Source organism: Emericellopsis atlantica (genome assembly GCF_019669845.1).
Source record: "Emericellopsis atlantica unplaced genomic scaffold F5Z01scaffold_19, whole genome shotgun sequence".
Classification (NCBI taxonomy): Eukaryota; Fungi; Ascomycota; class Sordariomycetes; order Hypocreales; family Bionectriaceae; genus Emericellopsis; species Emericellopsis atlantica.
In genome coordinates this window covers 183,348-199,237 of record NW_025764721.1, presented here as the reverse complement: position 1 = coordinate 199,237, position 15,890 = coordinate 183,348, and the positions used below count along the sequence as shown (strand labels likewise).

Genomic DNA, 15,890 nt, shown 5'->3' with positions numbered 1-15,890 from the left:
GTGTCCATCATTGGCCCAAGTGGCGTCGGCGCTGTGCATGGAAGACGGGAGGTGATAGGGCACCGTGGTGGTGGTTTAATAACACAGGCGAGATATCGTCATGCCACCCAAGCGCAGCAAGGGTCTGGGTTTTTGGCAGCGCGTGTAGCTGGAGTGCTCACAGGTGCTGTCTAATTACTGACCTAGTATGATAAGTAGAATTGTCAAGTACATCTAAGTGGTCGCTCATTACATGTAATTACATACTAGTAGTCTAGGCATCAGACAGGTCCACCACTGGAGGTATAAACTTGTTGTCAGTACATGTACACTGACCCCATCAGACCGTTGATCAATGCTCAACCAATGATCTTGCTCACAGCTACTACGACCTGATCGGTCCACGGTGATAAGTTCTCACATGTATAATGGACTCGAATAGGCACCGTTGACCGGCCACGTCGCCATCCTCCGCAGGCGACTCCAGCCACAGCTAATAATAATACACAACCGCCACGCGCTCGCTATCGCTCCAATTGGAGTTACCATCTCGTTTCGATCCTGGCCCTGCCCGCCGCCGTATTAGTCGACCTCTTCCGTCCCCTGCACCCGACACCCGCAGCACCACCATCAGTCCACCACCACCCATCCCAGTGGAACTGGAATCTGGATGGGACTCAGGGATGGACGGTGGTGATCCGCGCGGCATGCCAGGTTGCTGCGCTGTCAAGTGCTCCAGTGGCACATGCAGGCTTGGCAGGGTGCCACCTGTGGTGTACGACGACGACACTCGTAGCATGCTCAATCAGTGTGCATGTGCCCATCGCAGCCAGGCTGGTAAGAACCATCCCGCGGGCAGACGCACGTAGGGTTTTGCTGCGCCTACAGACGTACGGTGCCATCTACATGTAGGTACCGCATCGCCCGGAGTGGCCCAGCCAGAGTCGATCGCTATCAATCTAAATTTATCCAATATACGGATATTACATATCGTACCGTCTTCCACTGCATCTTGTCCTCGGTCTGCTAGGAGGCTGACTGGACGATCGTGGAGTCGAGTGCTCCCAAGACCAAGGGTGCTGGTGGTGGCTGGTGGTTCCCCCGCATGAACGCATAAACAAGCCCAATTTAACGTGCAATTTCGTCATGGCCCGTCCCCATCCTTAAGGTAGGCAAGGTACTTTATTCGTATGCCTTCTCGAACGCTTCTCGAAAGATGCATCACATGCGGTGAGCCTGACGGGACGAGGGCCAGCATTCACGCATGACGGTACGCAATCAGCGGTGGGTTCACGGATGCGCAGGGTGTTTGGATGATCAATCAATAAGATTGCCTGACTACGGTACCTTACATTGACACGGGATCTTGACCCTGTTCGGTAGCCTTTTCCTTGGGCTGGACAATGCAGACAACTAAAACGAATATCAACCAACGTACAACAGGAACGTACATAGATAGTCTGCCTTGACCCTCTGCAAAAAAACAAAAAAACGCCTTGTCCCCCTTCTCTCGAGATTATGTGTTCATGCCAAAGCAAAGCAAAAGCAATTCGACCAGATCGATATTCTTCCCACCTTGTACACTCCTCCGGTAAAGACGTCCATGCATCCATGCATGCCTGCATTACTCAAAGTTGTCCTGCCTGTCGACCCAAATGTCCTCCAGCTCGGCAAAGCTCTGGAAATGAATGGGCCTGTGCTGGTCGCTGTAGTACGACTGCGGCGTGTCCAGCTTGACGTGCACGGGCTTCTTCACCATGCCGTCAAACGCGCTGCCCATGAACGTGTAGTTCCACCGCCCGTCCGTCGGCACCAGGAAGAACCCCTTGAATCGGGGGCTCAGCAGCAATTTCCGCTTCGTCCCCATCGTCGTCGAGAACCCCTGCGGCTGGTCGCTCTGAATGTCCTTGTTCTCGGCCCCCCACTTGTAGCCGTCCGGCGTGAGACCCCACGCCGACAGCGACACACTACCGGGCGTGAATGCAACAGACACGGTGGCCGTGCTCGTCTTGTCCCACTCCTTGTGGCTGTCCAGCAGGCGCGCGTGCTCCGTCACGTCCGCCGCCGACATGTACGGCAGCTCGTTGCCAGACACCGTGTGGATGATCCCCAGAGGTTCCATGTCCTGCAGGAACTCGCTCTGCGGCAGCTGCTGTGGTAGCTGGACGTTGCGCAACCCGCCGATCTGCGGGATCATGACGATGCACCTGATTTCCTTCACGTCCTTGTTGTCCGGTGGCGACGATCCGTACAGGTACCCGGCAATCTGGGTGCGCAGGTCCGCAATGGTGATGAACCGCTTGAGGATGTTGTTGGGCATCACATAGGTAATGTCATTGTCGTCGCTGTCGTCGACGGACGAGACGTAGATGTTCTTGGCGCGCGTCCGCAGGTTGGATGTCGCTATCGCTCGAGTCCTCCACTCCGTCTTGGATGCAAAGGTCTGCTGCTCATGCTGCGACGTCGTGGTCACAATAATGTCCTCTCCGTGCACATTCTGCGTCTTGGTCGTGACCGCCGTGAGCTGTGCTTGCTCTTGTTGCTGCTTCTCGATTTCGGTCGCTTGCTGCCGTTGCATGGATGGCGCCGAGATCTCCATGCCCAGGATAATGTCCCGGACTTCACTGCTCGTCAGACTCGACACGTTGACATTGTTCTTCTTGCCATAGTCGTTCAGGATCAGATCACGAAGCTGCGTCTCGACCTTGATCCAGTCCTCGTCTGACAAGGACGGCCAGATATGGTGCTCTTGGGTGATCACCGTCTTGTCGGGACGGAGAATGAGCTTGGTCTTGTCCGGGTTGACGTGCAGCGCGCGAAGGATGAGAATCAGTCGCGAAAACGCAGTGTACGATGAGATGCTCTTGAGCCAGTCGTCATACAGGTTGAACAGAACCATCTGCGGCTCCGTCGCGCGCAGGATCATGTCGCCCAGCTTCTCCACCTTCATCGCCGCCTGGAAGGGCAGCTGCAGCTCCGAGGCGCGGATGGAAATGTTGGGGAAGTCGAGCAAGTGCACCTCGAGAGGATCCAGCAGACCCTTGCGGGTGACAATCAATTGCTTGGGCTGCTCCTCCATGGGTAGCGACCGGATCAGTGCCGCAACTTCCTCAGCAGTCTTCCACTTGGCCAATTGACCGAGACGCTTCTGACCGGCCCAGACACTGGTGTGGATGATTTTCAAGAAAAGCTGGCCGGTGCGGGGATTGAAGATGAAGATCGCACCGTTGATAGGCTTGGTCGTCAAGTTGCCCTCAAAGGTCTTGTGAATGGTCACACGGTACACGTTGGTGTCGTCAATGAACAGCTGCGTCTGGTTGCTGAACAGCTCCGAGTAGTTCTGCGAGTTCAGGAACTCCTGGTTGCTCTCCGAGGCGTACAGCTGCAGACCCTTGCGGATACGCTCGCGCAGAACGTACAGTGCAGGGTTCGCCTTCATGATCTTGGCCATGGCTTGCTGGATGAGCACCTTCAAGCCAGGGAAGTACATTCCGTAGGCAGAGTACAAGTTGTAGGCAAGATCAATGCCAACCATGAGACCAGTGGCGGAGGGGTAGATACTGGCGCTGTCGGTCGTGTAGTCCAGGTACTTGGCACGCGTGTATCGTTCAATGTCGTGAGAATCGTAGTCGCCGTATCTCAGCTGCACGTCGATCCAGAATTTGTTCGTCGTTGTCGGCTCAATCACATCCTTGGTATCGTGAAGCAATGACGGTCGGGTCACATTCCACTTGTGGCTGGCAAACAGCAGAATGTCCGCACAAGAGCTGTTCATCTTGTATGACTTTCTGGGATGGATGGTCTCCTTCTGCACAGTCTCGATACCCAAGGACTCGAGCTCCTGGTCAAAGACTTGACACAAGTCCATGACCACCGACTCGTGGATCTTCTGCCACAAATGGGCACGGAAGATTTGAATGAGCGAGATCTTCAGGGTTGGGATCTTGCCGTGCAAGAAGATGCCAGTCAGATCCAGTTGGACTTGGAAACCGACGTAGACATTGGCACGGTTGATCGTGGGTGACCACCACAATGTGAAGCGACGGTTGGGAATCTGGTTCAGACCAGATCTTTGCGCGTTGGTCAACTTCTTGAACTTCATGGACTCTTCGAAACCACTGTTGTGAAGCACCAGGTAGTCGTGGCGGAGGTAGAGCTGATCTTTGTCGACGCGGAAACCTGCCCATTCAGTGACGTCCTGCTCGAGAGCAATGTTTTTTATCTCAAACCTGGGTGTCTGAGAGACGGAGGTTTGCTCGGGAAGAGAACATTTGAAGAGCCGATAGTGCGCCCTCTCTTGAGGAGAGAACGCTGCAAACTCAGCGGCTGTCATTTCGACAGTCTCGTAATCATCAGCCGCTGGCTTTGAGCCTGGGTTCGGTAACTCTCCCGACTGATCCTGAAGACGTCCTGTGGATTTGTGAAGAACGAGAATGTGGTTCGGGGTGACCACGAGATCTTCTTCGAGACTCTCCATCATGATACGATAGAGACGCTCTTGACCAGAAACAATGTTGAACGCACGACGAGGACCTCCGTCCGGTCCCAGAAGCAGATCACCTTCCTTGACATCCTCAACAGCGACTTGCGAATGGTCGTGCCGGAGGAGCATAGTACCCTTGGCCAAACAAGCCTTCTCCCAGAACAGACCCTCCCAGGATGGGAAGCCAGTAGCCTTGAACAGGGTATGCTCCAGGATTGTCTCAACACCACCCAGTGCTTGGATGACATCAGTTCGGTAGGCATTTAGATTCCATAGCTTGCCATCGTGTCGTTGACTGGTCCACCAGAATGGGTTACTCTTCATCAGCTGGTAGATCTTGAACTCGGCGCGGGCCCTGAAGCCCTTGTCGAAACTGAGAGTGCTACGGTCCTTTTGGAAGAGGGTGTTGATGCGAGGCAGACCCCGATCCCAGCTGTCCTCCAGGTCCTCAAGAGTCAGACGACGGTTCTGTTGGTTAGCTTCGAGACGCTTTTGCGAGTACTCGGTCCACACGCGTTGGGAGTCAACAAATTCAGCTTCCCAGGGGATGATGTAACGAAAGATGTTGGGGATCAAAGTCTCCTCATCGTGCGTCATACCCGCGCGATAATGCGTGACGCCTGTATCAGTCTGTGCAGACCAGCGTTTGTCGCTGGCGGGGATGAGAATGTGTGAGCCTGAGATCATGCCCAGACCACCAAGCTCCTTTGGTGTGTAGAAGACCGCCGGGGGAAATCTTGAGGGCATCTTCGAGTTCAGGCCGATCTTGACGCGAGTCTGAATCTTGGTCTCGCACTTGACAATGGTGTCAAGGAGGCTGACCGTAGAGACAGCAGCTTCTCGATAGTATGTGAACAGAGCAATGAGAGCCGTGTTCCACTTGTTCGCAATCTTGGTGAAAGTCGTAGAGCCAGACGACATCAGAATCTGCCTGATCCGGTTGTTGAATTTCTGGATGTCGTCGTGTGTGACTTGCAGGAAGGCGTGCGCTGTTCTCTCCTTGGTCGTGTTGTCCACGAGCGACCACACGCTGTCCTTCACGGGGAACTCTCCGAGTTGGTTGCGGATCTTGGGCAAAATGCGCACTTCGAAACCACACATGGAGTACAGCAGGTTGGGGTTGTCCCGACTGTAGACGCTGACGAAGCTGTCGTCCCATTCAATGGTGGTGACGGAACGGGGAAGGCGGTTCTTGAGATCCCAGAAAACGGCACGACCAAGGTTGACATCGTGTCGCATGAGCCTCATGCGAGAGTCGCGGGGCCAGCATTTCTTGCTCTTGTACCCGATAACGTTCTCAAAGTTGGGATCGGGCTGCTCCGTCAAGAAGCGCTGGATGAGGTCTCTCGACTCCTCAGCTGTGAAGCGAAGGAAGACCCAAATCTTGTCAATGTACCGACTGTACAAGCGGATCGGATGCCTCGTTTCGGTCTCCCGATCGCGGAACTGAAGGAACTCATTGGGACTCTGAGGTGGTCCGGCAATCTCACTTGCACGTTGCGGGCCGAGCAGGAGAAGATCGAGTACCAGGCCATAGAATTGGAAGACGAATGCAGAAAATTGCAGCCCACGAATCATTCCGAAGCTGTTGACATGGTTCATGTCTTTATATGTGAGCTGAACGTTGTTCTTGGAAGTGATGTAATCAGCCAAGTTGTGGTCCATGATGAGGCGCAACAAGGAGTTGAGGAGGGTGAGCTCCATTTTCTCGTACACCTTGGACAATTCTGTCTCGAGGAGGACATTGCATTCGCCCTCCTCGGTCACCCACACGCGATCAAGATTGTTGATCCCTTGAGCCCACTTGTACACGAGCAGAGGAGGCACTTCAGAATCTGAAGGCTTGATCCAAGCCGGGAACAAGTGTCGCTGATCCGCTTGATACCATAGGTATTGATCGAGATAGGCATCGCTGATCTTCTCAATGGGCTCAATGTCGTATACCGGGTTGATGGTGCTATAGTTGTCGTTCATGTCAATGTTGACTTCCTTGAATGCGCGCTGGGTCAGCAAGAACCGCTTGATGCGCTCGAGCGTCGTTCCAGGGCTATCGTAGGCCTGCTCAATCAAAGCCAGCTCCTCACGCTGGCTTTGATTCAAACGGCCCTTGACGGAATATGCTTCCCTCAGTCGCTCAAGAGCGAGGATAAGAATCTTGGTATCATGCTTGTAGGAGACGCTGGGGAACGGAATGGGAGAAAACTTCCGAGACTCCAACCAGTGAACAGTTGTGGTGTAAATGGCCACAGCCTCTTCTGAAGAGACGTAGGGGCCGTCCTTCATGTGATTGTGTTGGCGCTCTTGCTCTGCCTTGAGCCAAAGGCGAGTGAGACGACCAACATTCTTCTTGGCAACGGTCTTGTCGACAGTGGCGCCGCGGCGGATGCGCTCACGGTTGTAGTGCGCGACCGAAATCCACCAGTCTGCCTTCGACTTAACATACCGGAGAATGATGTTCTCAATCGGTGCAGGTAGTCCAGGAACCTTCCATGGAATGTTGCTCTTCCAACAGCGCCAGGCTTCCGAAAGATGCTGCAGCACAGTGTTGACCTTGTTCTGCTTGATGCCCTCAGGCATCATGTCCATCAAGTCCGCCATAACTGAGGCACGCAACTCAAGATCAAAGTGTGACTCAACACGCTGCTTGGTGACGGTCTTGGCAACACCCTTGCTGTGACGACCCTCGAACTGGCGTGATAACAGGTTGCCAAGCCATCTCTCAAGTAGAGGAATGATGCCTCTCATGAAGAACAGCCACACCCTCCAGGCAGGGGCCCAGAACCCACAACCGGGGCCTTTTCCTACTGGACCAGAGTTGAAGCGGTAGTAGATAAGGTGCTTCAAGTCCTTGCAAGTACGAATCTGATGCATGAGTTTGTACTTGTAACGGTACATTCCCGTGAGCTGACCGACGTGGTTAAAGGCATACAGGATGCCGTCAGCTAGTTGAAACGCGTCAATGTTGCCCAGACGATATTGAACTTGCGCATCAACGATGAGTTTCGTGAGCCTGAGGATCTCACGCATCAAGTGAAAAGCGTTTCCGAATCGGGACTTCTTTCGTTCCTTCGTTGTGAGTGTCTTTACGGGCTTCAAATTGAAGTTGTAGTCGAGGTGAAGATAAGTGAGATTCTTGCGATGGATCAAGAGGTTGAGCATGTTGAAACCCTGGCGACAGACTTGAAGACCAGCTTCAACCCAGTCGATTGTGGTTTGCTGAAAGAATTTTGTCTGCTTCAGAGAACGCATAAGATTCTGGTTGTTCTGCGCCTTGGGCTTTTTCTTGTGAAGTTCGTTCAACACAAAGTTCTTCAGAAGTTTCTGGTAAGACACGCGGGTTTTCTTGGGAAGATCGCCTGACGGGGGGTGCTCGAGGTACCACTGTTTGATGAGTGGAACGTCCTGAGCGCGCACCATGCGGCCGGACCGACGGTCAAAGGGGTACGGCGCCCACCAGAGCTCCACTGCTGAAGAAGTGTCTTCGTTTTCCAAATCCTCCTCAGACAGGAAGGGCTCTGAGCCCGCAGGAAGCACAAAAGCATCCTCCTCCGGCTCCTCGTTGTTGCCTTTCCCGAAAAGCTCGTCCTCGAGTGAGACATCGACGTTCTTCGAGGCGACAGTCCTTGAAGATATCGGGTTGATTCGTCGATCGAAGTGGAAAGTCGGCAAATCGGGGTCGTCGGCTCGGTTGAACACGATCTGAGGGTGAGAATGCCAGGTGAGATGCACGCTGCGTGGCAACGAGTTGTAGAGGTACGGATATGCTACCTTGAGCTCAGTGCGGATCGGCGCTCGGAAAATAATTCGATCGATCGCGTTGAACTCTCCAAAGTCTTCGTTATTAGGGTCAATGTCCTTGTACAAAGGTTCAAACTTGGGTCCTCCTGGCAAGGCCATGTTGAGCGCTTTGGCAGTCAGGAAGCCCTTCAGCTCGAACAAGTAGAAGTAGTTCTTGTCCACGACGTCGGAGACAAGTGGTCGACTCAAACGGAAGAGAGTCGCCATCTGCTGCAGCGTAAGGTTCCATGACTTGTAACTCGGGCCGTTCACGTGAGACGTGTCAAGTAGAGGCTGATGGTCGTAAAACCATTCGTACACAGCATCATCTTCCTCCTCATTCAGCTCCATCTGAATGGGCTCCAGGGGTTCGACGTCTTCGATGTTCTCGGACCATGACAGCGGCGGCTCTTCGTCGTCAAATGGTGGGAAGCGCATACGCTTGAATAGCCTTCGGTCTGCCTTCTCTTTCCTCATGAATGTCCACATCATTGCCCATTGGGCAAAGAAGACAGGTTCAATCACGCGGGGTATCTCGTTGACCAGCGTAAGACAACCGTTGACGTGGTAAAGTACCTTCACTTCACGTGCGGACTCCCAGGGCATGGGCATGTTCTCGAGAAGTTTGAGCACAGCGTGAGGCATGAACTTCAAAGCACCGAGGTAGCTCCTCTTGTCGTTGGTGTATTTCTTTTGCGACACATCGCCAATGTCCTTCACGATTTTGCGCAGGTGCTCCGGGGGCATATCTGCCTTCTGTGTCTGTACGAACCCGCCTTTGCGCTTTTCTCCGAAGCGGTTTCTTTGGTTTCGAAGCCATTCCTTCTTCTTCTGCGCAAACTTGGCGATCTGAGGGTCGGTCGGTGGTCGGTAGCCAGGAGGTGGTGGCGCTGGGGGCGCTGGTTCTGACGGTGGCGGTGGCAGAGAAGAAGGCGGAGGAGGGGGAGGGGGCGCGCCCCATCCAGGGGGTGGTGGAGGTGGTGGTTGCGCCATGTCGAAGTCCTCTCCGAACAGATGAGGCCTTGTGAAGAATCGAGGTCGCGCTTCACGCCGTTGCGCGACTGTGTCGACGCGTGGTGGTTGAGGATTTCCGCAGTCGGATGTCGAAATTCCCTGCAATATTGAAACGCTTAGTCCAATATGTTAATAGTCAGCCTGTCTCGCAAAAGCGCGTTGCGACGACCAGGGTTTGTGTTGATGAGTGAGGCAGTCTCTCGTCGCCTTCCGTGACGACAATTTTCTGGTCGAGATGCATGAGCCTCTAAAGGGAGTTAGCGTATCACGTGATGTTCTTGGACTCATCTCGTACACCCAGGCCAAAGTACCTTACTTTCTATATTCGGTCGATCATAAGATAAAAATTGGGAATTGAATTGTTTAGTGCCGTATGGATTTGCTTTTTGCTTGACAATTATTCGGCAGAGACGGCCATAATTGCGATTTGATGCCTTTGATCTGTTTCTGCAAGACGAACATGAAAATGAAATGTTGCTACTGCCAGTGCCATTTACGCATGCTCCCACGCCCGCTTCAGCGACATGGTGCGGAAAATATGTTAAGTGAGACCATGTAATACTTATAGCATTCGTAAACGATACCTAAGCATGAATTAATGCTACTGCTCATTTATGTCTTGATGTCCCAGGCCTGATGTGCAGCGGGAATAGTAGTGTAGGGTAGGTAACAGACTCATCGTGTCTATCCAATAGCAACTCGCGTGTATGGTTAGTCAGCGGTTGTCGTCAACCTCAATCCATCGCCGGGTCCAACGACTCTGTTCGCACCGTCGAACGCTACTCACCATTCGCGATTCTGCCGTCAATTATACATTCAAGATGGCTGAAATGAGTTTGTCCTCCCAATTACCTCCATGAAAGCCAATTGCTGACCATTGACCCTCAGAGTTCCGCCCCGAGCCGGCCTTCCAAAAGCTGGCGGGTGCGTAGTCCCGTCCACGAACCGATCGCGACAACGATGCTAACACGTCCTCGAATAGCCATGCAGAAAGCGCGACACCACTACTTTCGATGGACTCCCCGAACAGCCCGCATTACCTTCATCTACGTTGCTGTGATCCCGTCGATTATGGGCTACGTTGCCTACCAGACCGACGTAAGTCAGCGGAAGGCACCGACGAACCCGCAATTGTGTAGGCTAACGATGAAAAAGGGCCTGTGGGATCTGCGAGCAAAGCGCAGGGGAGATATGACGAGGGAAATTTAATTGCGACGAGGCGCGAAGCAGAGGCCGTGTACATACAAAATATCGCGACAATCGATAGCAAATATGTGTACAACGCCGCAAATGATGCTGGAGGAAACCAGCAGAGTACCGCTGGTGCTCAGGCTCTATTTTTTCTGCGTGCGATTGCTGTCTACATCCGAGAAACAGAATATCCCGGGGCGCCCAGGCCTTCCTCTTCTATGCAATGCCTGCTCTGAGGTTTCATGCACAAGACGTTCAGGACCTTGTCACGCCTGCGCGATTATCCATCTCCACCCCGAGTTACTTTGTTTCTGGAGGACAGCCCGGCTCTTGCAAGTCTTTGAAATCCCACGATACTAGTGAAGTCACAACTCTGAAGCGGCCTCATTAATTCCACCGGGTCCCGCGCGACTGCGCCATCTGCTAGTGATGATAATGCTGCACACGAGTTTGGGTCACCCACAATGGGCTTTTTATCGTCTGACTGTCCTTTCTTTGTGACTCTCCCATTGTCAGTGTCTCTTCCTTATCGCACAGCTCAACTCCTTGCCCACCGTCCCCTGCCACGGTGCTTTAATGAGAGCTTATCGGGAGTACATTGAGGTGGAAATACTACTGATGAGACTGATTCTGGTTTGCTCAGATTGTGGTCGAGCAGTCGAAACGCAAGTAGCTTAGGTATCAGAAGTTGAGCAGTTGCTCGCTCTGTGGTGGTGCCCAAATCGCGACGTGCCTCGCGCGGGGAGCTTCCGCACTAAATTCCGCCGCTGTCCGTAAAGTTATCCTCGACAAGTTCAATGTTTGTCCACCTACACCACGTACTGCAGACTCTGCATTCAACTCGAAGCCATCGCCCATCTTGACGCACCATTTTACACCGTTAGCGATTGCATAAACTCGGAGCCATGGACTTCGCCTCGTTGATGAGCAAGGAGCTCGGTAAATCCAAGAAGCCAACCTCTGACGCCGGCAGCTCCTCGACAAAGAAATATCAACGCCGTGCAGAGATCGAGGCCGAGCGACAAGCTGCCTACGAAGCCGAACAGAAACGTCTCAACGAACAGAGAGAAGCTCAGCTGACCGCTAAGCGCAAGGCGGAGGATGATGCGGCAGCGGAACGCGAGGCACGCGAGGAGAAGAGACGGAAATTAGCTGAAGAATCGCGCAAGAGGCGAGAAGACCAAGAATGGGAAGAGGAGCAGGCTAGGCGAAAGCGCCTTGGCCTGAAGGAGAAGGCCAGGACCGTCTGCGAGGAAGGCGATGGGGATCGCGTCGCAGACGGAGAGGAGGATATCGCCGAGGCAGAGCTCGTCGTCAAGTTGAGAGAAATTGGACAGCCCGTTTCTCTCTTTGGGGAGGGTCACGCTGCGAAGCTGCGCCGATACAGGGCCCTGACTACGGTTGTGACCGACGGGCCGATCCCTACAACGCTAGAACTGGTCGAAGAGAAGGACATGAAGGTCCAGGCGGTGGAGCCCGTTGACAAAGATGCTCGTAAACTCCTGTACAGGAAGTTGGCCAGTTACTTCACGATGGTACTGCGGGAGTACGAACGAGCCATGGATGCTGAGAAGGAAGACACCACGGCCAGCCGGAATGCCTACGCTACAATGGTGCAGACACGAGAAAACCTCAAGCCGGTATGTCGACCTGAGATGTTTGGCACTTGGAATACTAACCTCTGTAGCTTTTCCGCAAGTTCGAGAAGGATGACGTGGAGTCCTCTTTACTCAAGGCCATCTCCGAAATCGTACAAGCGCTACAAGAACGGCGTTACGTGGATGCAAACGACGGCTACTTGCAACTCAGCATTGGAAAAGCCGCTTGGCCGATCGGTGTGACCATGGTTGGCATTCACGAGCGTAGCGCTCGCGAAAAGCTTCACGATGGCCAAAAAGGCCACGTGATGGGTGACGAAGTCACGAGGAAGTACTTACAGAGCATCAAGAGGTGCTTGACGTTCGCGCAGGTGAGGTGGCCACCGACAGATATGCGCCAGTTAATGGGCTGAGACGGCATGCATTGTCTGCAACCCTATCAACAGCCCAACGTCGAAGTAAACCCAGATGTGTGCACAGTACTTCGACCAACACAACGGACACAACACATGATACCAAGCCGTCTCACTTCTTTCCCGACCAACGTATCTATGCTTACTGCACATGGAGTCCTTGTTCCTATGTGGTGGCGCGAAAGAGTCTGCTGCCCATCCACAACGATGCTACCGAAACCCATGGCCCAGGCGCCAATGTTTTATGAATGCTGACCAGAACGCCATCGGTTCGATATTGCTGCAGCCTTTGGGTGAATCGGGTCTGGCAGCTGATCAACCCCCCAAAATGCAATGAAAGTCATGGTGCCCCGGAGGATCTACTAGGAAACTGCACCCAGTGGCGCGCCCTCAGCCCATGCTATCTCTCCTCCAGGCTGCTGCTTGCCAGCCTTCACTTCCAGACCCGCAGCAATGAGGTTGATGCGACGCAGACGCTCTTTCGCCTCGTCCCCGTATTTGCGCGCAGCCTTCAACGCAGCATATTGCATCTCTAACCGAGGATCCGACTGCACGGCAACAAGCAACTGCAGGGTGTCAGTGTGTTTCTACCGGAGATTTGAATTGAATTCTTACCCTGGATTCCGAGTCGATCCTGGCATTGAGACTTCCCGAGCGGATCATATCCACCAGCTCTGCCTCGATAGATTGACCGTCGTGTGCGAATGTCTCGTTGAGACTGTCGAGTGTGACGCACGAAAAGGGTACGAAGTACTGGGTGATGCATTTCTGTCGAATCCGCGAGAAGATGGTCTCGACATGTTTCGACAGGTAGATATCAAGCAGATAGTCCGCTTTGTATGATTCGAGAATGGACAGGCATGCAGAATATCGACCGCTGACAAAGTGGGTGATGGCCTTTCTGATGTGACTTTCTGTCTCGAGGAAAACCCTGAACTGGGGGTTGTCGAGCACGCGCGTCTGCAAGCGGTCACGGTCCATAACCGCCAGTGCGAGAAGACCTCCATAGATGGCAACATCGTTAGGCGTGGCAATGTCGTTGAACGTATCGGCGGGGGCACTCAAATCTGCTTGGAGCAGGTTGTCGGCGGCCTCCTTGAAGAGCCCTTTCCCGAGATATCCGATGCCCGATACGATCTTAATGTATGGCTGCATACCACGATCATCCTCTACGCCCTGGATACTGTTGATCTTAGCAATGTTGCTGATGATCGAGGACCAGTCTCTCCGCTGGAGTGCCACGCTGATCAACCGCTGACAGCAATCCATAATGTGCTTCGTCGTGCTGACCTCGTGCCGCATACGGCCATAGGCGTCAGAGGCCTCTCGCAACTTGCCGATCTGTTCGTAGTGTTGACCCAGGTCCTCGTTGCCCATCTGAGGCTGTCAGCCTGGCTCCATGCGTGATGTACGTGGTTCGGACTCACACGTATGCTTTCTTTGATTCCATTTTGTTTATACCCTGAAAGGTTGGACTCCAGACGAGTAGATTCCTTCTTGTTGATGTCGTTTTGGCGTTTAATCCACTCCTCATCCTTGATAGCCTCCGGCTCGTAGGGCGCTGCGACCCTGATGTTCTCCCAGGCCTCGTTGTATCTGCTTACATCCCCGCCAGCCTTTGCTTCTTTGACTGCGGCTTTCAGAGCGTCGACACACAGCGGGATGGAGGATCGGCCGATATGGAGGAGTCGGTCGAATTGGGTCCGGCCTGGGGGTTTTCTTGTCAGTACGCCAAGCAGCACAAACCGCTGGAACTGCACCCGCACCTTCGTAGTTCTTGATGTATAGATCCAAGTCGAGTTTTGGCAAGGCTAAATCACGATGGTCAGCCTGCGTGTTCTGGATACCGTTTGCGCCGCAGCGGAGGGGAAGCTTCGAGTTGGACTCACTTTCAACGACAACGCCTCCCTGCTGTCGCATGTGGCCAAAATAATTCTGCAAGTCTGGCGTGAGGTGCGCCATGGCCTCAAAGCTCCGGTGTGGCAGTCTCCCAGGTTATGCTGTGATTCAACGAGCTGACGAGCTGTGATGTTGAATAGGGTGGGTTGGTACCCCACGCTGGAGCTGCCGGCGGCCTACCGTGACTGCATCGATGTCTGGTGGGGCTCGTTCTGCGCGTTCCGAGGTGATGGGGTCTGTTCACACTTCCGGGGGCCTTATTACATATCTTGCTTTTATTTCAAATTCTGCGCGTTGGTGACCGATCTGTAAAGCAAACTAATGCTAGTATTATGTAGAGTCTAGCCTCACTGTGCTGCCACAATGTAGATTTGTGATTATTGCCGGCAAAATCAAAGTAATACTAATGCAGCGCTCAGTGAGTGTCCTGTCAGTGCGAGAGCGTGCTGTCCCCATTCTGTTGTCTCCTCACCTCCTTTAACCGAGTTGCAACTTTTAGTTGAGACCGAGCCACATGCTAATTGGAAAATTCTGGCAAGTATGTTCTTGGGAGGAGTCGCCATGGCAGCGCCGTTGACTAGATGGATATATGATAGGGTCCGGCCATGACCATCTTAGTACGTAGGTATAACAATACCCAAAGTTCCTGGAAGGTAAACTCAATGCCATTCCCTGCTTCACTAATAGTATTTTTTACCTTTGAAGCTATTGGCCACGTGCCAGGCCATTTTAGGCAAAATGTACTTACCTTACAATATTGTAGATGGGAGACGATCTTCTGCTTGGTCATTCACCACGAGCCCCAATGCCTCAGACAATCTCACCAACGAAATAAGGTAGGACTCACCTCTTTACCTATGGAGCTAAAAGTGATACCCGCGACCCATGAGGCACTAAATCTTGAAGTAACTATCGTCCTTCAAGTGCTCATGCTTCCGGGTCCTCCGCGCCAACCTAAAACAAAAAAAGGTAAAGATGAATCTACTTATTAGACTAATAAGGAAAGCAATTGAGGCAGAGGCCCCCACACCCCCGAGAACCGCACACACTGTCTGGTAGCGCCCCTATCGGCCGTTCCTCTAGAGCCTCAGTACTCCGTAGACGGCCTCCAATCCCTGATCGGATATACGGCAAGCGGCCGATAGGGACCCCAAAATCCAGAGTCGTTGCAACCACTACGGGCGCGAAGCGCAGAGGACGGGACCGCCTCCAGCAGGTTCGTTTACGTGTCAACGAGTTTGATTTGAGGAAGCGACGCGATGAAATGCATCTATTAATTATCAAGTCCCATGATTTCATACCTCGAACCAACCCCGCGGTTCTCATCTTGAGCTAACCCCAGCCTCGAATCACAGCGCAGCTCGACATGGGGATGGTCTTGTAGCCTGCTGTGTGCCTGGCTTAGTATGTCTAGCGAGCGCCCTGTCGTCTCACCTCACGGTTACCTCAGCGTCGAGAGAGGCAGCCGGCCGCGTCATGGACAGCCGCGTCATGTACATTCCTTAGTCCAGTCGTAAAACCTGACCTGAAATGGAC

The 15,890-nt window shown here is 53.2% G+C and overlaps 4 protein-coding genes across 4 annotated transcripts; 2 read left to right on the top strand and 2 right to left on the bottom strand.

Moving 5' to 3' along the window:
- Positions 1–1,603: 1,603 nt before the first annotated feature.
- Positions 1,604–9,439, bottom strand: F5Z01DRAFT_726153 (putative pre-mRNA processing splicing factor; the record flags this gene model as incomplete). Its single annotated transcript, XM_046266651.1, has 3 exons — positions 4,609–9,439; positions 4,387–4,563; positions 1,604–4,338 (listed from the first exon to the last, which is right to left on the bottom strand). Exons 1-3 carry the CDS (start codon positions 9,230–9,232, stop codon positions 1,604–1,606), a joined length of 7,536 nt encoding a protein of 2,511 aa, XP_046116733.1. The 5' UTR covers positions 9,233–9,439.
- A 635-nt stretch (positions 9,440–10,074) lies between these two features.
- F5Z01DRAFT_675611 (uncharacterized protein) lies at positions 10,075–10,462 on the top strand (the record flags this gene model as incomplete). Its single annotated transcript, XM_046265164.1, has 4 exons — positions 10,075–10,087; positions 10,142–10,177; positions 10,236–10,351; positions 10,409–10,462. 4 exons carry the CDS (start codon positions 10,075–10,077, stop codon positions 10,460–10,462), a joined length of 219 nt encoding a protein of 72 aa, XP_046116732.1.
- An 887-nt stretch (positions 10,463–11,349) lies between these two features.
- On the top strand, positions 11,350–12,579 carry F5Z01DRAFT_689420 (uncharacterized protein; the record flags this gene model as incomplete). The annotated part of the gene is made up of 2 exons (XM_046266078.1): positions 11,350–12,084; positions 12,132–12,579. 2 exons carry the CDS (start codon positions 11,350–11,352, stop codon positions 12,453–12,455), a joined length of 1,059 nt encoding a protein of 352 aa, XP_046116731.1. The 3' UTR covers positions 12,456–12,579.
- On the bottom strand, positions 12,508–14,417 carry F5Z01DRAFT_689416 (26S proteasome subunit RPN7-domain-containing protein; the record flags this gene model as incomplete). The annotated part of the gene is made up of 4 exons (XM_046266077.1): positions 12,508–13,021; positions 13,071–13,832; positions 13,883–14,174; positions 14,341–14,417. 4 exons carry the CDS (start codon positions 14,415–14,417, stop codon positions 12,818–12,820), a joined length of 1,335 nt encoding a protein of 444 aa, XP_046116730.1. The 3' UTR covers positions 12,508–12,817.
- Between the last annotated feature and the right edge of the window lie 1,473 nt (positions 14,418–15,890).